General features: G+C 39.9%; 1 protein-coding gene across 2 annotated transcripts; it reads right to left on the bottom strand.

Moving 5' to 3' along the window:
- Positions 1-1883: 1883 nt before the first annotated feature.
- LOC135480656 (glycerol kinase 3-like) lies at positions 1884-20680 on the bottom strand. Of its 2 annotated transcripts, none has more exons than XM_064760555.1 (18): positions 20324-20680; positions 16290-16363; positions 15992-16098; positions 15290-15367; positions 14689-14768; positions 13388-13525; positions 13115-13224; positions 12089-12191; positions 11827-11894; positions 10543-10585; positions 9649-9729; positions 8742-8820; positions 7847-7943; positions 5982-6066; positions 5624-5744; positions 4354-4497; positions 4020-4103; positions 1884-3280 (listed from the first exon to the last, which is right to left on the bottom strand). In XM_064760555.1, exons 1-18 carry the CDS (start codon positions 20396-20398, stop codon positions 3183-3185), a joined length of 1665 nt encoding a protein of 554 aa, XP_064616625.1. In that variant the 5' UTR covers positions 20399-20680; the 3' UTR covers positions 1884-3182. The 2 variants fall into 2 exon arrangements, with proteins under 2 accessions (XP_064616625.1, XP_064616632.1); XM_064760562.1 differs by having other exon boundaries at positions 3162-3285.
- Positions 20681-21140: the final 460 nt, after the last annotated feature.

A 21140-nucleotide genomic window follows, 5' to 3' on the forward strand; every position in this document is an offset into this window, starting at 1 on the left:
GTGTCTGTACCTTTGCAACAATCTGTGAACATGTACAGACTATAACACAAGAAAAAGTATTAGGTTCCAAAGTGGGCAAACTACATGTATAAGTTACATGTCCAGCAAACAACGCCTACACTACAGGGCATCTTCAGTTTAGTAATGACCATACATGCAAGTGCTGCCTACAAGACCATGATCTACCTAAAGCAAGGTTTACTGCTGTTCTTTAAACACTACCCACAGTTACACATAGCAATAAGTCATATGTTGTCTAATGCTCAGCTGAAAAAGAAATAGAACAATTCTACACAGGCAATAAAGTACACTTGTATGCTGTGATATTACAGGTATTAGCACGTGATGTCAAAATAACACACTGGGAAATGATTTCTCTAGTCATGCATTAGCAGATTTACACATTATCTGCAGAATGTCAGTCAAATGTGGACAAATTCCCTACAGCAATAATCATCCAAAAAACTTAACAACAGCAATAAAATAAAACACAATAAAACTCCATAAAGACTTCTCACCAAGGTGTCATCTACATGACAAGTCATAAAGAAGATCACTGATTCTCCACAAGAACCTTAAAGTAATCCCAGGCTAAGTTAATTATAACTACTACTGCAACATATGACTTTAACATGGTAGTTACAATAAACTTAGTCTACAATGGCTTTGTGGAACAGGGTCTAGACAAAACTGCCCATCTTCATCTCATCCTTGTCCATTACAAGAAGAGTGATGGATAAGGAGGTGAGGTGTGAAGACCCAGCCTTGTCTCCACACGTAAGTGGACATGAGGATGGGTGGGTCAGGTGTGAAGACTTGAAACTAATATCAGCTGCGCATGATGTACAATTATATCTACCTGTCCAGCAATGGTGTACATACAGATCTACCTGTCCAGCACATGATGTACATAGAGATCTACCTGTTCAGCAATGATGTACAAACAGATCTGCCTGTCCAGCAAATTATGTACATGTATATCTGCCTGTCCAACAATGATGTACATATAGATCTACCCGTCCAGCAATGATGTACATATAGATCTACCCGTCCAGCAATGATGTACATATAGATCTACCCGTCCAGCAATGATGTACATGTAGATCTACCTGTCCAGCAATGATGTACATATAGATCTACCTGTCCAGCAATGATGTACATATAGATCTACCTGTCCAGCAATGATGTACATATAGATCTACCTGTTCAGCAATGATGTACATATAGATCTACCTGTCCAACAATGATGTACATATAGATCTACCTGTCCAGCAATGATGTACATATAGATCTACCTGTCCAGCAATGATGTGTATATAGATCTACCTGTCCAGCAATGATGTACATATAGATCTACCTGTCCAGCAATGATGTACATATAGATCTACCTGTCCAACAATGATGTACATATAGATCTACCTGTCCAGCAATGATGTGTATATAGATCTACCTGTCCAGCAATGATGTACATATAGATCTACCTGTCCAACAATGATGTACATATAGATCTACCCGTCCAGCAATGATGTACATATAGATCTACCTGTCCAACAATGATGTACATATAGATCTACCTGTCCAGCAATGATGTACATATAGATCTACCTGTCCAACAATGATGTACATATAGATCTACCTGTTCAGCAATGATGTACATATAGATCTACCTGTTCAGCAATGATGTACATATAGATCTACCTGTCCAACAATGATGTACATATAGATCTACCTGTCCAACAATGATGTACATATAGATCTACCTGTCCAGCAATGGTGTGTATATAGATCTACCTGTCCAGCAATGATGTACATATAGATCTACCTGTCCAACAATGATGTACATATAGATCTACCTGTCCAGCAATGATGTACATATAGATCTACCTGTCCAGCAATGATGTACAAATAGATCTAGCTGTCCAGCAATGATGTACATATACATATAGATTTACCTGTCCAGCAATGATATACATGTAGATCTACCTGTCCAGCAATGATGTACATATAGATCTACCGGTCCAGCAATGATGTACACACAGATTTACCTGCCCAGCAATGATGTACACACAGATTTACCTGTTCAGCAATGATGTACATATAGATCTACCTGTCCAGCAATGATGTAAAAATAGATCTACCTGTCCAACAATGATGTACATATAGATCTACCTGTCCAGCAATGATGTACATATAGATCTACCTGTTCAGCAATGATGTACATATAGATCTAGCTGTCCAGCAATGATGTACATATAGATCTACCTGTTCAGCAATGATGTACGTATAGATCTAGCTGTCCAGCATGTACATATAGATCTACCTGTCCAAAAATGATGTACATATAGATTTACCTGTTCAGCAATGATGTACATATAGATCTACCTGTCCAGCAATGATGTAAAAATAGATCTACCTGTCCAACAATGATGTACATATAGATCTACCTGTCCAGCAATGATGTGTATATAGATCTAGCTGTCCAGCAATGATGTACATATAGATCTACCTGTCCAGCAATGATGTACATATAGATCTACCTGTCCAGCAATGATGTACGTATAGATCTACCTGTCCAGCATGCAATTATGTACTTTGGTGACTGTTATTTACGGGGTCAAATTTAGGGTCTTGATTAATTTCCGCTAAACATCAATGATGCGTTGGAACATTTCTAATATAAGACTGAATAGGCAATTTAATTACAAGAAATTGAAGAGACTTGAAATAATGTTTAATCAAACATTTTCTACTTCAAAGTATGTGATTATGGTAAATCTTTGTAATTTTAACCACAAAACCAGCTGAATCTGCATCTGACCTAACTCCTGACATCTTGATATGTATCTCAGGCAGGCACTGGCATAACACTCCACATCCTAACTGACCCTAACTACCTGACCTGACCACCGGTTGACAGTAATAGAGAGGACTAACTGTCAAATACAAAATAAAACACAGCTGATACATGTACATATGTACATTACGGACTTATGTGGCTCAGCTAAAAATTTATGAAAATCTTTCAAAAAATCAGACATGCATTAAACAGCACTTAAATAAATGTAAAACCACAGAAACTGTGACAAGTACATGTACATGCCCTATGTAAATTTAAGTTAAAATGATACCGACTATGCATAATACTATGTGAAGTGAGTATAAGGGCTAGGGTGCAGGGAATGTCATCTGTTCTTGAGTAAGTGGGCAGCAATGACCAGTCCAAAGGATGACCACAGGAACAGCCCTCCAGCCAGAGTTCTCCAGTGACCATCTGCTGGTGCTAAGCTTGTGAGAAGAAAACAAAACGCTCATCAGGAAAACACTGCGACAATATGGAAAAGCTACAAAAACTGGAAAACAGTGTTTAGTGGTACCAGGGAATACTAGATTGACTTAACATGTCCAGAATGACTACATGAGTATATGTGAGCCTGTATGGGTATTCACCACTCAATGTGCATTTGAACCAGCTGCAAACTGTTTTATTAAACAAGCTGAATTACTTCAACTGTATGTGTCCCACAAAGAGCCAGATCTACCTCTGATCTGAACTTGAGTGGGCTCAATTAGCCTGGAATAACTGAATAAGTAGAATTTTTAACACATAACAGTGTTAAAGATGCATGCATATAACATATCATGACTTAATGATAGTGTTGCAGAGGAAAAAGACAAATGTGACACTTCAGTTAAAATATACACTACTTTAACAACATGTTTTCCAGATTTACTGTATTTCACTTTCAATTTTTTCCACAACTAAGCTATTCATTTTCTGATTCTGCCAGTTTTAATGATCTTAGAAAGGTGTTTTGAGGTTTTGTAGAAAATAGAACTATATCCTATGGAAAAAAGTTTTTATTCATTTGCCTCAAAAATTCACTTCTTTGGACAAAATTTTATGCCATCTTGAGTATATTCAGTTATTTAGCTGTCATGCTTGAGTGAATGTTTGAGAGAAAGTTCAGGGTTTCCCACTTTCTGTGGTTTGACCACTTCACAACCAGGCCCTCACCCACCTGCTGGACCTTCCTGTTCAGACTCAGCCCAGTGCATTGACCGTTGTACCGCAGCCTTCCACTTGACAAACCTCTTGTCACGATCTGTGTAATACACATGTGATGATGGAAATATGACATGTAAAGACAAAACACTTCATACTTTTGATGTATTGATTACTGTTAACACTGTGCTCAAGAATTCTTCACATATGTTAATGGGGTCAAATTTATAGCTGGAGGAGACTGGAGAGTTCAGATACATGTAGAGTAAACCACTGCCCTCCACGACACTATTTCCTATCGAAATAGACGAATGTTTAACTATTCAACGGGGAATAATTCTGTACCTTACCTGAGGAGGAGACAGCTGGGGTGAAGTCATCCGTTGTGAGGGGGTTATCTGACTGGGACGAGATGTCCCAAACTCCTACACCCTCAGCTGATCCAGCAGCCATCGCTGCTCCAAGTGCGGTCGTCTCTGGCATGGATGGACGCACTGAAATAGGAAATGACTTTAATACATGTCACAACAGGTCTTCACTCCTCGAAACAATTGTACACTAAGTTTACCATTTGTCTTAAACATTTGCAAAATGATTTTGAAAAAATTTACCAAGGTCATAAGAAATGAATATGGTTTTTATGCCTTACGTGTGACAGATTGTAATCCTATGCCTGACACTGACCTACATCGACGCCCTCCGTGTGACAGATTGTAATCCCATGCCTGACACTGACCTACACCGACGCCCTACATGTTACAGATTGTAATCCCATACGTGACACTGGCCTACACCGACGCCCTACGTGTGACAGATCGGAATCCTATGCCTGACACTGGCCTACACCAACGCCCTCCGTGTGACAGATTGTAATCCCATGCCTGACACTGACCTACACCGACGCCCTACATGTTACAGATTGTAATCCCATACGTGACACTGGCCTACACCGACGCCCTACGTGTGACAGATTGTAATCCCATGCCTGACACTGACCTACACCGACGCCCTACATGTTACAGATTGTAATCCCATACGTGACACTGGCCTACACCGACGCCCTACGTGTGACAGATTGTAATCCCATGCCTGACACTGGCCTACACCGACGCCCTACGTGTGACAGATTGTAATCCCATGCGTGACACTGACCCACACCAACGCCCTACATGTGACAGATTGTAATCCCATGCCTGACACTGACCTACACCGACGCCCTACATGTTACAGATTGTAATCCCATACGTGACACTGGCCTACACCGACGCCCTACGTGTGACAGATCGGAATCCTATGCCTGACACTGGCCTACACCAACGCCCTACGTGTGACAGATTGTAATCCCATGCCTGACACTGACCTACACCGACGCCCTACATGTTACAGATTGTAATCCCGTGCTTGACACTGACCTACACCGACGCCCTCCGTGTGACAGATTGTAATCCCATGCGTGACACTGACCTACACTAACGCCCTACGTGTGACAGATTGTAATCCCATGCCTGACACTGACCTACACCGACGCCCTACATGTTACAGATTGTAATCCCATACGTGACACTGGCCTACACCAACGCCCTACGTGTGACAGATCGGAATCCTATGCCTGACACTGACCTACACCAATGCCCAGGATATCAGCCTGTAACTGCATGAGCAGGTCATTCTGAGTCATTCCTCCATCCACTTTCATTGACTTCATTGGGATTCCACTGTCTTTGTTCATTGCCTCAAGCAACTGAAAGAAAAAAGTGATCTGTCTTAGTTCATAAGTACCTGACCATGGTCAGATTGTGGATTAAATGTTTACAAAGACATCTGGAGTCAGTTTAATATAAAATCCAAGAGAGGCTCATTCGGTATGTTCTTGATTTGCAACAAAAAATAACAGACAAACATGTATGTAAGAATGTATTCAAATTATTCATCGCAGGATATACACACAGAAAAGGACTGAAACTGTACTGTGACTTACCTCCCTTGTTTGAAAGCAAACAGCCTCTAGTGCTGCCCTGGCAATGTGAGCTTTGTTTGTGTACTGACTCAGACCACAGATGATCCTGGAAAGACAAGCATAACTTTTATACGGCATTTATAAACAACGACACCCTAATTCTACTACAATTTACAAGAAATAGGGTATTCTCCTGTTTTCCAGAACTAATTTGGTGTGAGCATGGTTTATTTATCTGACACCTAAATTTGAATAATTTATTTATTTGATTGGTGTTTTACGGCCTACTCAAGAATATTTCACTTATACGGTGGCGGCCAGCACAATCATCTGCAGGTTGCTGACAGACTTTCTCACGAACGGCCAGAGAGGAAGCATGAGCTGAACTTGAACTCACAGCGACCGCATTGGTGAGAGGCATCATGCTGCACTAGCCTGCTAACCAACTGAGCCAAGGAGGCCCCTCATCTGAATTTGTGCACCTCATCAACAGACAAGCATTACTCACACACGTACAGGTTCAGGATCACAGAAAGAGCTTAGGGCAATTCCCTGCAGGAAATCACTTATGAAGTTTGCTTGTACAAAGAAGAGAACACACTTGGCCAGATGTACAGCCTGTATGAGACATGAGGCTTGCTTGTACATAGAAGAGAACACAATCTGCCACATGTACAGCCTGTATGAGACATGAGGCTTGCTTGTACAAAGAAGAGAACACACTCGGCCACATGTACAGCCTGTATGAGACATGAAGTTTGCTTGTACAAAGAAGAGAACACACTCGGCCACATGTACAGCCTGTATGAGACATGAAGCTTGCTTGTACAAAGAAGAGAACACACTCTGCCACATGTACAGCCTGTATGAGACATGAGGCTTGCTTGTACAAAGAAGAGAACACAATCTGCCACATGTAAAGCCTGTATGAGACATGAAGTTTGCTTGTACAAAGAAGAGAACACACTCTGCCACATGTACAGCCTGTATGAGACATGAGGCTTGCTTGTACAAAGAAGAGAGCACACTTGGCCACATGTAAAGCCCGTATGTGACATGAAGTTTGCTTGTACATAGAAGAGAACACACTTGACCAGATGTACAGCCTGTATGAGACATGAAGCTTGCTTGTACAAAGAAGAGAACACACTCGGCCACATGTAAAGCCTGTATGAGACATGAAGCTTGCTTGTACATAGAAGAGAACACACTTGGCCACATGTAAAGCCTGTATGAGACATGAAGTTTGCTTGTACAAAGAAGAGAACACACTTGGCCAGATGTACAGCCTGTATGAGACATGAAGCTTTCTTGTACATAGAAGAGAACACACTTGGCCACATGTACAGCCTGTATGAGACATGAAGTTTGCTTGTACATAGAAGAGAACACACTCGGCCACATGTAAAGACTGTATGAGACATGAAGTTTGCTTGTACCTAGAAGAGAACATACTTGGCCACATGTAAAGCCCGCATGAGATATGAAGTTTGCTTGTACAAAGAAGAGAACACAATTGGCCACATGTACAGCCTGTATGAGACATGAAGCTTGCTTGTACAAAGAAGAGAACACACTCAGCCACATGTAAAGCCCGTATGTGACATGAAGTTTGCTTGTACATAGAAGAGAACACACTTGACCAGATGTACAGCCTGTATGTGACATGAATTTTGCTTGTACAAAGAAGAGAACACACTTGGCCAGATGTACAGCCTGTATGTGACATGAAGTTTGCTTGCACAGAGAAGAGAACACACTTGGCCACATGTACAGCCTGTATGTGACATGAAGTTTGCTTGTACAAAGAAGAGAACACACTCGGCCACATGTACAACTTGTATGTGGCATTCTGATGAGATCCAATCACAATTCAGTACACTCACCCCCTGGCATCAAATTGCCAGTATGGACAGAATAGGCCGGAGAAGGCAGGTACAAAATAACAGTCACCACAGGAGTCCACTGTGGCAGCTAGAGTCTCTGTAACAAGGAACAATTTAATGAGATGCAAGGTTTTACCCTATGAATGAATGAATGAATGAATGCTTGGGGTATAATGTCATACTTGGCAATTTTTCAGGAGAAGTCATCAGGAGTGTGTACACTTGTCTTCTTCTGCCACCACAGTGCTGCCACCACTAAAGAATCATGTCAAAGTCTCTTGACATGACATCCCACCCAGATAATGGATACTGGCACTGAGCCAACCAGTCCTGTTTCCTTGCTCTTTCTCTCTGAGTTCAACGCAAGGCACCAACAAGTACCATTTTCAAAGCTTTAAGTATGACCCAACCTGAGTTTCATCTCCTGTCTCCCAAGGCGGACGTTCTAACCATTAGGCAAATGAAGTGGTCTCATGTTTGCCAAACACTTGCTATTACATTTAATGTAATATCCCACTTGTTTTCCTATATAATACTCACTATATATATATCATTACACTAAATAAAGTAATAAACTGTCTCTTCCTGGACCCTATTATTACATTTAATGCAGTTTCACAAGTTGTCGTCCTGGCATCTATTACTTCAATTAGCACAGCTAACCACAAAGGATAAGACAGAATGGTAACTTAATTCTAATCTTTACATCGTAACCTTGGACCAAGCACGGTCAAAAAGTATTCAAATCACATGCAGTCTTATAAATTAATGTATGTGAATCAACTGACTTTGGAATTCTTAAATCGCTGAGATATTATCAACTGAATTAAACAGTACACAAATATCATGAGGAAATGTGAGAGTATGCTCTAGAGTTACATGTACATGTACTTACCTATCTCTGCTGATGTATTGATGATGCCTAGGTTGTCCCTCAGCCACTGTACAGCTGCTCCAGCAATAGCTATGGCACCCTAACAAACACAACCCAGTCAATCAGTACAACACTGTCCTGGTACATGTACCAAGGTACAAGCTCCCAAAGACAGACTGCCAAATACAGGCTCTCAAATACAGACTGCCAAATACAGGCTCTCAAATACAGAATCCCAAATACAGGCTCTCAAATACAGAATCCCAAATACAGGCCACCAAACATATAAATGTATTGTAGTACACGTACATCAGTTTCAAGTTTAAAGCCAATATATAAGTCTGCAAACAGAAGTATGTATACGCATTGTACATTGTATATGCCTCGTTTGTTCATCAGTTCATATGTGTACATTGTATACACCTCGTTTGTTCATCAGTTCATATGTGAACATTGTATACACCTCGTTTGTTCATCAGTTCATATGTGTACGTTGTATATGCCTTGTTGTTCATCAGTTCATATGTGTACATTGTATATGCCTTGTTTGTTTATCAGTTTATATGTGTACATTGCATATGCCTCGTTTGTTCATCAGTTCATATGTGTACATCGTATATGCCTTGTTGGTCACATGTGTACATTGTATATGCCTTGTTGTTCATCAGTTCATATGTGTACATTGTATATGCCTTGTTGTTCATCAGTTCATATGTGTACATTATGCCTTATTGCTCATCAGTTCATATGTGTACATTGTACATGCCTTGTTGTTCATCAGTTCATATGTGTACATTGCATACGCCTTGTTCATCAGTTCATATATGGGGTTACCTCAAAGGAGGAATACATGTAGCATAGCTCTTAAGGTGTGAGTTCCATGTCTATGATGTGAGGTGTAACAAGCTGCAAATGCAATGTTACTTACCTCAAGTGCATAGACAACAGGTTTGTCTTTGCCCAGCTGGTAGCCTATAGTGGTCAGTAGGCCAGTGTTAGACTCTACAGGCTGTAATCAAAGGGTAGCTCAAAATCAGTCAACATGGGTGGACAATACAAACATACGTATGTCCTTCAACATCTCCTTCTATCTAAACATATTGTAAAACTTCCAGAACCTTTAAGAACAGGAGTGCGATTTGAAATTAATATTATTGTTTATACATAAATCATAAATCTCAAATTTAAAGATGATTAAAAAAGAAAAGACAATGTTGAACAGAGCAAAAGCTGGGCAACAAATCTGGTATGTAGAATCACTGTTGTGTTGCCCTAGTCTACTAGCACTGTGTCCCAATTTGAACTGCCTAATTCCTGCTTATCATCAAAATAGCCGCTTGGTCAGCTTTTTTTTATTCTTAAAACCACGAATATGCATTTAGCATTACAAAGCCTAATTGCCAATATGTGCAAACCAGACAGGTAAAGGAGATACATTTGATAACATTTATTTACTTACCTGATTGGTGTTTTACACCGTACTCAAGAATATTTCACTTATACGACGAAGGCCAGCATTATAGTCGGAGGAAACCGGGCAAAGCCTGGAGGAATACCACGACCATCTGCAGGTTGCTGTCAGACTTTCTCACGTACAGTCAGAGAGGAAGCCAGCATGACCTTTGATAATATTACAGGCTATATTACAGTTTTATCATATGCTTAATAGGCCATGTATAATCAGGCCAGGTAATTTAAAAACACTTCACAAGCCTGGAAGTTGGTAACCCCATACAACCTCACAGGGAAGAAAACACAAATAAATTTTTAAAAAACCTGTATACTGGGGACATAAAGTTAAGGGCATGGTATGTGTACAAACCTGGGTTCCTGTGTTATACAGAAGAAAACATCCTGTTCCATACCTGTGGAAAATACAGCAACATTCACGCTAAGGAGCATTCAACCACCTAAACAATAAAATAGTCTTACACAATAAATGTTCTTATGCACTGACATTGGACATTTGTGAACCAGCCTTAAGGCCACAGTACAGTGCACAAACTTTCCAACCCTCCAATTTTGAGAGGGGTGTGAAACAGAAAACAGAAAAAAGTAGCTCGCCTATCACACAGATTAGCAATCAAAGAAATTTTTAGGTGATTTTTAACTCGTTAACTGTAGAGAGGGTGGCTGGTGATTTTATATTTACATAATAGATAATTGCATTCAAATGATACTTTTTCACCCTAGTGTTGATATATTTCACATTCATTGTGGATAAGGCAACTACTGGTGTAGGTAAATTGGGGATGGTTCCTTTTAAGTCTCTATCTGGGCTGGAGCTGGAAGATTTGTGCACTCAACTATGGCCTCAATAATGCATCTAAACAGGGGAGGTAACCCTGACCATCAAGCCGAGCCTTACAATAGAAGAAAAAATGCCACTGATTATACAGTGTTAATTCCCTGCTATTACATGTGCATAATTGCTTATGGATTCATAAATTAATTCAATACTTTAAACTATTTGTTATGTCTGTTATCTCACACTTGTTCATATACTTTCAAAGTCTATACATGTAAGCCTGTACTAAATGACAGGAAAACAAAAGTGATAAATGTAGGGCATAAAATTCATACTCCTGACAGTGCTTCCGTCATTGTTTACCTTTTGCTTTACATCACTGCCACCAAAAGCAAATTATGTACATAAATCTTGAACAACGCCGAGGTCACTGGGGTCAAGCTAATGAGGAAGGAAATGATGTCAGAAAGAACAAACAATCCATCTCAACCTTTGCCTCTAATAATACTTTATACACATATATACTCTTCATCAAGAATATGTGTAACATGACTCTAACCAAAACATAAACAATTTTCTTGATTTTATTGGATGCTGATTAAATAGTTCCACTGGAGGACACAAGTGATGAGGCAAAGTGTAAACAAGCCTTCATGCATCTCACGGGCTCCAAAGACCAAGCCTGTCTATTTGTGGGAGTGATATGAAGTGAAAGATAGAGAGCGACGCATTTAAGGAGTATGTATAAAATTGGGAAGACAGATGCAATTTCTACCTCCCCTTCACAAAAGGTGGATCTCTCCAGCCTACTCACTATCTACAACAGTACATGTTTGAGAGTAGACAGAATGTCCTTACGTGTTTTTGGCTTGACCCTGTTTAAAACATGACTGACCCACAAGAGCTGCCTGCTGGTCACCCAATATCTGAAAGACAATTCAAATGTTAAATCAACGTTCTTAATCCACATGTAGATATTAGCAGAAAAGACTGAAGGAAGATGAGTCCAGGCACAGCTTGTTACATTTGACTTGACATCTTTCAGCTACATTTTTGCTTTTATCTACTACAAATTAGAAAATACCTGAAACTCAACAGACACATAATCGGCTGAACCTACCCCTGAGATGGGAAGGCCTGTTAGAGCCCCATCACTCATGTAGCCGTAGATTTCTGAGGAACTGCGAATCTCAGGCAGCATCTCCTTTTTAATGTCAAAAAATCTGAAAATGGTAAAACACAGGAGGCAAGAATTAGTCAAACTCTTGTCCAAGAAACGTTAGAAAATGAATACGTCATACATGTACATGCCAAAACTTTGTTGGTGGGTGATTTAAAGGATACAATAAATGTTTGCTTTCTAAATGGGGAGTGTATGATGTAGAATAACATATGTAAGTGCAAAAAGGATTCTCAGTTTTCTTCTTGGGGCGAATAAATGGATTTAAACTACCATGACAGATTCCTGAGGCCCCAGTGGTCAGTCCGGAAAGTAAGTACAAACTTTGTTGTGAGGAAAGCTAAAACTGGGAGCAAAAAGATGGTCATGCCTTCCCATGATGTTCAGCAAGTCATTTCCAATTCCAAACATTTCCAATGACAGAAAATAAGCATAAAATAGTGTGGCTATTAAAAAATACAAAAAATTCCTCAAAAACCATTTTTTCTCTCTCATGTTTTTGGCTTCTCTTTCTTCCTTTTCCTAACAACCATAATCTTCGTTTTGTAGTACCCTTTCATGTATCGTTAAGGAATTAAACGTTAAACAACTGACCTATCACTGCACTTTTTAAAAATAATTTGACCAACCACAATTATCAGTCAAAATACATAAGCCAATTGGTAAACTGGATACTTGCTATTGACTCATGTAACCCATGAAGCACACAAGTTTGAACGGGCCTATTTATTGTTGGTATGTCAACTAGTCAATGACAGCCGAATGCCAATAAGTAGTTCAGCTTTGTATCACTGTACATTAATATCTGACCAATCAAAGTACAAAAGGCTTTATTAGATTTAAAACCAACTGCCTTCATTATATAAATAATCCAGACAACTCCGTGGAATAAAACCCTATGTAGAAATCTATCTATCAGCACCTCCTCATGTCTGGACCTCACAAGCAGGGTAGCGGTGAACTCACCTGCACAGATGATCGTCCCACTTGAGGTCATGAATATTCATCAGCATGGTTCTGCTGGCATTTGTCACATCTGTCAGGTGTTTGCCTCCATTCACCCCACCCGTCAGGTTCTGGAAATAGACACATCACAACAGTTGCACAGCAACAGCACACTGCCCACTTATCCACAGACCACAGGTAAACACGGCATGCAAGTCAGTACATGGAAAAGCTAAATGCTAACTTGTCAAAGGTTGGTGGTCTTATGTCCATGAGGATCCAAGTAACACTCACCCAGAGAAGCCAGGAGTCAACTGTCCCAAACAAGCACCTGTCCTCATCCATGGCCTGCTGGACCTTGGGACAGTTGTCCAGAAGCCAGCGCACTTTGACAGCACTGAAGTATGTGGAGACCGGCAGTCCGCAGTAAGGCTAGAAGGAAACAGGGGACAGGAAATTTCACGTGTATTTCTGAAGTGTGACCTTGCTGACTCTACCTGAGCTACTTGCAGTTTGCTATAAACAATTAACATACATGCAGATGCAAAAGAGGTGACAAAAGGTATATTCTGAGGTATATATATATATATATATTTTTATGTTACAAAAAATTCTCTACTCATTCCAAAAATGCTACCATATGTAACAGGGATACAGAGTAAAACCACAGTTTACAACACAAAGCTTACAGATACAAGAGTTCAAAATAAAATTAAAAAAAACATTTCCAATGGTAATGTACATTTGATTATGACATTAACACACTTATAATCAATCCGCGTGGACTGGGATCACAGCGCTCTACAGTCTACCTACCCGCAGACAATCCTTGTCCTCTTGTGCTTAGCCTCGTGCACTGTGATCACAGCACTCTACAGTCTACCTACCCGCAGACAATCCTTGTCCTCTTGTGCTTAGCCTCGTGCACTGGGATCACAGCACTCTACAGTCTACCTACCCGCAGACAATCCTTGTCCTCGTGTGCTTAGCCTCGTGCACTGGGATCACAGCACTCTACAATCTACCTACCCGCAGACAATCCTTGTCCTCTTGTGCTTAGCCTCGTGCACTGGGATCACAGCACTCTACAGTCTACCTACCCGCAGACAATCCTTGTCCTCTTGTGCTTAGCCTCGTGCACTGGGATCACAGCACTCTACAGTCTACCTACCCGCAGACAATCCTTGTCCTCTTGTGCTTAGCCTCGTGCACTGGGATCACAGCACTCTACAGTCTACCTACCCGCAGACAATCCTTGTCCTCTTGTGCTTAGCCTCGTGCACTGTGATCACAGCACTCTACAGTCTACCTACCCGCAGACAATCCTTGTCCTCTTGTGCTTAGCCTCGTGCACTGGGATCACAGCACTCTACAGTCTACCTACCCACAGACAATCCTTGTCCTCTTGTGCTTAGCCTCGTGCACTGGGATCACAGCACTCTACAGTCTACCTACCCGCAGACAATCCTTGTCCTCTTGTGCTTAGCCTCATGCGCTGGGATCACAGCGCTCTACAGTCTACCTACCCGCAGACAATCCTTGTCCTCTTGTGCTTAGCCTCGTGCACTGGGATCACAGCACTACAGTCTACCTACCCGCAGACAATCCTTGTCCTGTTGTGGTGTTTTCTTTAGGAGCTTCTCCACTGTAGAGGCCGTCCTCATGTCCAGCCATACTGTACCATGAACAATCAGATGTACACATGTTACTTGATGCTAGTCAACAATAGCTACATGACGATGTACTACCCTAATTCTTCTAATGTTTGGAACACCTGGTATGTCCTTTTTAGCACATGAAAAGAGGGGATATTACGTTTCTCTACTTTCCCATCCAATGAACAACACACTGATATCTTCACTTTTACAAAAAACTGGGCAAGAAATGTAATTCTTTGCTTTCAGCACTACTGATATCTGTCCTAAAAATTAGAAGAATTAGGGTTTACACATATATGTAAAGCTTAACCGGAATATACCAAACAAGAAGCCTGATCCAACAAACTAGATTAGGCACTGTGCTGTACATTCATGTAATGTTTACTCAACACACAGGGACATACAAGTACATGTACACAATTAATCCTTGCCTCAAATCACTGGAGAGACGGGAGAATCTTAGCAGCTCTTGAGATAAACAACTGAGTAAACACTTATACAGATAATCTGTATGTACATGTATGCTTCCATATCTTACTGATAGCGTTGTGAAGAGGTTCTCCAGTTTGCTTATCCCACACCACAGTTGTCTCCCTTTGGTTGGTTATCCCGATGGCTGAAACAAGGAACGGTCTCATCAATTTGGACTTAAAGAGCTATGTACTAAATATACTTTTTCACAAACAAGGTAAAAAATTTGCTACAGCCAAAACCACACGCACAAAAAAAAAACAATTAAAAAGAGCTACATGTACATCAGCATCAAAACCTCTGCAACTTAACAGCAGGGTTAAATAGCAGGCTTTGAGGAATTTTCACTTAAACAGTGTCAGATAGTATTTTTCATCAAAAATCTTTCTGAATTGTGATGTTGGCTCTGTTCCCTAAGGTATCCTTCACATCATTTTAACATTTCTGCCTGATTTCTCTTGGAACTGAAGTACTGGTAGCACTTAAAGTTTTGGAGGATCTTACTTGAAACAAAAGCTTTCTGTGGCTTTAGCTATCCAAGAAAACATACTGTCACCCATCTCAGACGTCTACCCACAAACAGTGGCCCTTACAGGTGTTAAATGGTAATTGTAAATCCTCAACCTAAATATTTCAACCTAGTTTCTCTTAGAACTGGAGTAGCCCCTTAAGGACGTCATCATCAGATGCTCAAAATAAATTCATACATTTAGGTATAGATTTACCTGCTTACGTTATTAGAAACTAAGAGTTTAGAGGTAGAGCCTACCTTTGATATCATCCACTGATAATCCCAGCCCATTCAGGTTCTTCACAGCTTTCTCAATACATTCCTTCACTGTATTCAAGATTTCCATGGGATCTTGTTCTACCCATCTGAACAACAACAAGGACTTATGGTTAGCATCTAACAATGCATTTAGTAAGTTTCTAACATTTTATATTTGCAACAATCACTTTGACAAGTTTGATATATTCTGTGATTTCTATAATTATGAACACAGTATTAACTTTACTGTCAATCTTTTGACACATCACCAAACAAATATCAAACTGATGTATCTCACCCTTCTTTGGGATACTCCTGCTTGGTCTCTTTCTGATGGTAAGTCAGTAATTCAGCTGAATTGCTGGCAAAAATCTGCAACAACAAATATTCCACTATGACTTAGTTAATATATGTATGTGTTTTATTTAGCTGAGTGCTGTTTACTGCCATACATACTCAAGAGTTTTTCACTTTGCATTTGTTTCTTTGTTCACCTGATTGGTGTTTTTTTGCTGTTCTCAAGAATTCATCCGATGGCGGCCAGCATAATGGTGGGAGGGAACCAGGCAGAGGCCAGGGGAAACCCATGACCATCCACACTTGCTATGAGGTTGACTGGACCGCACAGCGGTGAGAGGTTCCTGGGTCACTGTACTGCACAAGCGCGCTGCAAACCACTAAGCCAAGGAGGTCCCCTCTCATACAATGGCCGCCAGTATTATACGGATATATCCCAAGTTTGTACATGAAAGTCTTGTGCATGCTTGGATTATCTCAACAGCAACATAAAACACATGTACATTTCAGTCATTACTAAACATTTAGTGTAACACATATCAAAACTCTACAGAAATAAGAGAGAGACAGAGACATGTATTATGCACATTGTGTTCTGTTTGCTCAGTGAAATTGACACGAGTGAATGCAACTACTCTTCAATTACACAACACACACGAAGAAAAATGACATCCCTGAACTAGTGAAATAGATCTAGTTTGTCACATGCCACATTACAATAGACTCAATACTGTATATGTTTTGTGACATTTCACACTGAAACCAATGAGATCTACATTTATCAAAATCTGTCTTTAGTTACTTTCTTTTCATTCTTATAGCAGTGAATACTCTATTTCCATGGTATTATCGCCCCTTAAGAAAAGTTCAGAATGTACTGGCGGTTCTATACATGTGGTTCTGATTCATCTTGAAGAATGCAATTGTCATGCACAGAAAACGGGCCATGCAGCCACTTCAGTCTAAGAATTATAAAACCTTTTTAAAATCATGTTTTTGGAAGGTTACACAATATTATTCCTGACACTTTGCCTGAATTTGCCTGAATGACAACTTTATGTTGAATATTTGGGGCCTTTCTGGATAATGGTGACAATAAATCCATTTTTATTATGTACAGATGTGGACAGCCAAAATACAGAACTGCTGCCTTTCCTTCTCCACTCTATGTGTATATGCAGCTAACAAGGGCTCCCGGACCCCCTGGCTGAGTGAGCCGACTGTATGTATTAGTATATATAACCAAAATGCTGCTTAATGTGTGTGGATGTGGGTCAAGCAGACTTGGCTGGGGGTGTGTCAGCTGGCAGACCAAGTACTGGCGCAGGCACTGGTCACACACTCCACACACCTATGGCATTCAGCCAATGAAAACAGGTCAGACTGTTCTGTTACATGCAACCTGACCACATTGACGTCAATGGCACCTGTTTTTGAAAAATTTCATCAATAACAATATCTTATGAAATGCTCTAATCCCCAAGCTCGTCCAAGCAATGAGTAACACATACATGTACTATAGTAATGGTCTTAATGACTGATGATATACCTTGTACATGTACATTTTTACGTATTAATTATCTACAATTTACAGTATAAGTTTTATACACTGCATTCACACATTTGAACTACTGTATGTTTTGTAAACTACAGATCTGAATTATCTTCAATATCCTCAAAGAAATTAATAAGATAAACTTTATTCCTATATTTTTGTCAGCGTAACTCTATGGTTACCCTATGAACATTTAAATGAAATTAGCTCATTGCTCTAAATTCTGCAGAAATATCTCTTTTTTTGAAAAAAGGCATTAAATCATCATCAATAGTATGCAGACTAGCCAGCTAGAAATGCTCATATATATATATATATATATATATATATATATATATATATATATATATATATGTATCTATATATATCTGCATATAGGCATTACCACCCATATCCAATTTAAAACACCTACATGTAGACTAAACAGTATCACGGGTGTGATATGAGTCTGTTATGTTACAACAGCTCTGACAATGGTTTTGGTACAACTGTACATGTACATGTACACGTGCCTTGCAGACAATGTGGGAGTTTTGTAGTGACTCTAGCTCTTCACATTCACAAACAGGTAAAACAATTTAAAACTATTTTCACCATGGGAATCGTTAAGAGACACACCCTGTTTGAGCACACAATGAAGGGATAATAAAGAGCCTGTTTGTTTTCGAGGCTGAAGTCCACAGGACCTGCTGACTTCACACATACAAGGGTATGTACATGGGTAGTGTATGTATGTTTACCTGTACTTGATTTACAATGTAGTAATTTAAGTGTCTAAGTGGCACATTGCAAAATACAACCCAGTTACATTACCAGAGTGAAGCAGTCCATGGTCAGTAACCATGTGGCAAACAGGCTTGTGTTACTGAATTTAAGCTTTTATCTTTGAAAATTAAAACAGTATATTCCTTACAGACACATAAATGTGAGACAGGCATGCTGTATAGTACAATGTACATGTAGGCACACAAGGCACAGATGCCCAGGGCATTACTGTCATTTTACTGTTGCAACTATGGAGACAAGACAAAGTCTCAGGTCATCAAAGTTACTAGCATTTACACACATGTACATGTACAATATACACACAAACCAGCTTCACAAACCACAGGCAAAGATGTGCATACTTGGTAATGATATAGCCTAAATCCACCAGGAATATGTGTGTGAATAAATGAACTCAGTAAGTCTCAGTAATCCTTTTATAATTAAAACTGAACATATTTAGTGCACTTTAAACCTTCCGTATCATTTTCAAAGCCATATATACATTACACTGACCTGGAACAATTATGTTACCTACGTTACAGTGTAGTACTGTATATACTACATGTACAGGCATGTAGAAATCCGAACTATGCTAGAAGTACTACTTTGAAAATCCTCTGCATTGCTACTCATTCAGTACATGTACATGGACAGTGGGGCAAGCTGCATTATCCCATAGCAGTATAATTGCATCCTTGACATTTTGTATAAGTCTTCAACAACTACATTAATTGCATGATGTAAGTACATGTAAGAATGAAGCCATAACAATATGCATGTGTACATGTACACATAAGAATGATGCCAGAACAATATGCATGTGTACATGTACACATAAGAATGATGCCAGAACAATGTGCTTGTGTACATGTACACACAAGAATGAAGCCAGAACAATATGTACATGTACATGTAGGCTGAAACTGGTCCAACCCCAAATGGGAGGGGCAGGGGGGGACAGAGGAAATGTGCTGCACTGATCCAGGACACAGATGTTAACAGACAAGATTGTCTAATCCATGCTTTGGTAGCTCATCCTCTACATCCCAAAAGTACGTATATGCCTTGGATCAACCCTATCACTGCTGTTGTTCTCATCAGGTTTGTCACTGGAAATCCGATACAGAGAATAAACTATGTGAAATCTAATTTTAATTACATGCGTGAGTGAAAAAACCTTAAACAGTTGTTAAATTAAGCCAATGAAAAGTTTGTTTACATGATATGGACAGATGGCTACACTTACATGTATATGTATGAATTTGATTCACAGTACATGCATGCCTCATACTGTATATTGTGTCCCAGGGTCTAGTACCTATACTATCTAAGTTGTGGATACTACATAAAAACAAGGCAGCAAAGATGTCATCCTGACCACTGCATACAGTACTGAATACAATATTTATATACAGTAAGAAAACTTATTCTGTCAGTCATTCAATGACTGGGAAACATCAATATCCACACTTTGCACATTATTTAAGATACAATTAAAAGAGAAAACACTTAGCAATGCATGTAAATATATATAAATCTTACATGCACGTCCATTTTAGCTCAGTTAATAATAACGTCCACTATGTAACAGCGACGTGGCAAGTGGACACCACACAGGCTTACATGATCGACGTACACTACACAGTTGACGCTAAAACAAACAGGCTGACGAAAGACTATTGACAACTGATGACTGTAGATTCTGCACTTACCAGGAACCTTGAGCTACTAGTTCCCTGATCTACAGCACCTATCAGGGGCCCATGGGTGTCAGCTTTGCCTGCCATGTCCTGTCGTCTTCTCGAATCTCTGTCAACTGATCACTTCCCTCCAACCGCCAGTCCAGGACATGTGCGCCGTCACGCCTCACTGGTTACAACAACAGCTAACCTATCGTCTGCTTCGCAATGACACTGTCTACAATCTTTACCGTCACCATTAACATTGCTCAAAACGGTAACAGTCTTGTGACAATCGGAATAGCTCGCACAGAGTATGCGTTAATGTTATACTGAGACCGATGTTAGTATGTCTACAAAGTTAAGACCCGTATTTTCTCGCCCAACCTCTTACTGAACTTGCATAACTGGCCCGCCAGGGGGCGCTGCTGGTGATGGAAAAGTTGTCTGCTTCAGCCAGCATCCCAGAAAGTACCATCTATAACTTGCACGAAACATATATAACCATCTTCGATATCATGTTTAAGCCTTCGGCATGTCATATCATGGAATATCATATCAAACATGCACAGAGATTTAAGCCTTCCTTCAAGATGCTTTAAAACCTTTATAAAACATATATAGGCCTACACTGTTCGATACAGGCCTATGGACGATGAATACACGTAGCGTAGGCCTATACGTACATTTAGCTCAACTGCATAGTTCTATCTAAAGGCAGGGCAGTACTAGAGCTAGGCCTTTAATGCATCGTGAAGGTATTTATATATATATTAAGAATCAACTTTGTATATGAACAATCAGTCAGCGTCGAGAATAAAATATATACGTTTTCGCTTTATTGTATGTA

This window comes from Liolophura sinensis, chromosome 1 (assembly GCF_032854445.1).
Source record: "Liolophura sinensis isolate JHLJ2023 chromosome 1, CUHK_Ljap_v2, whole genome shotgun sequence".
In the NCBI taxonomy this organism is placed as follows: Eukaryota; Metazoa; Mollusca; class Polyplacophora; order Chitonida; family Chitonidae; genus Liolophura; species Liolophura sinensis.

Coding starts and splice junctions, on each gene's coding strand:
- LOC135480656 (XM_064760555.1), bottom strand. CDS start 20,398: ATGGCAGGCAAAGCTGACACCCATGGGCCCCTGATAGGTGCTGTAGAT. Junction 10,586..11,826: donor CAGGGTCAAGCCAAAAACAC/GTAAGGACATTC, acceptor TATTTTCCACAG/GTATGGAACAGGATGTTTTC. Junction 8,821..9,648: donor CTGTTGTCTATGCACTTGAG/GTAAGTAACATT, acceptor TGTGTTTGTTAG/GGTGCCATAGCTATTGCTGG.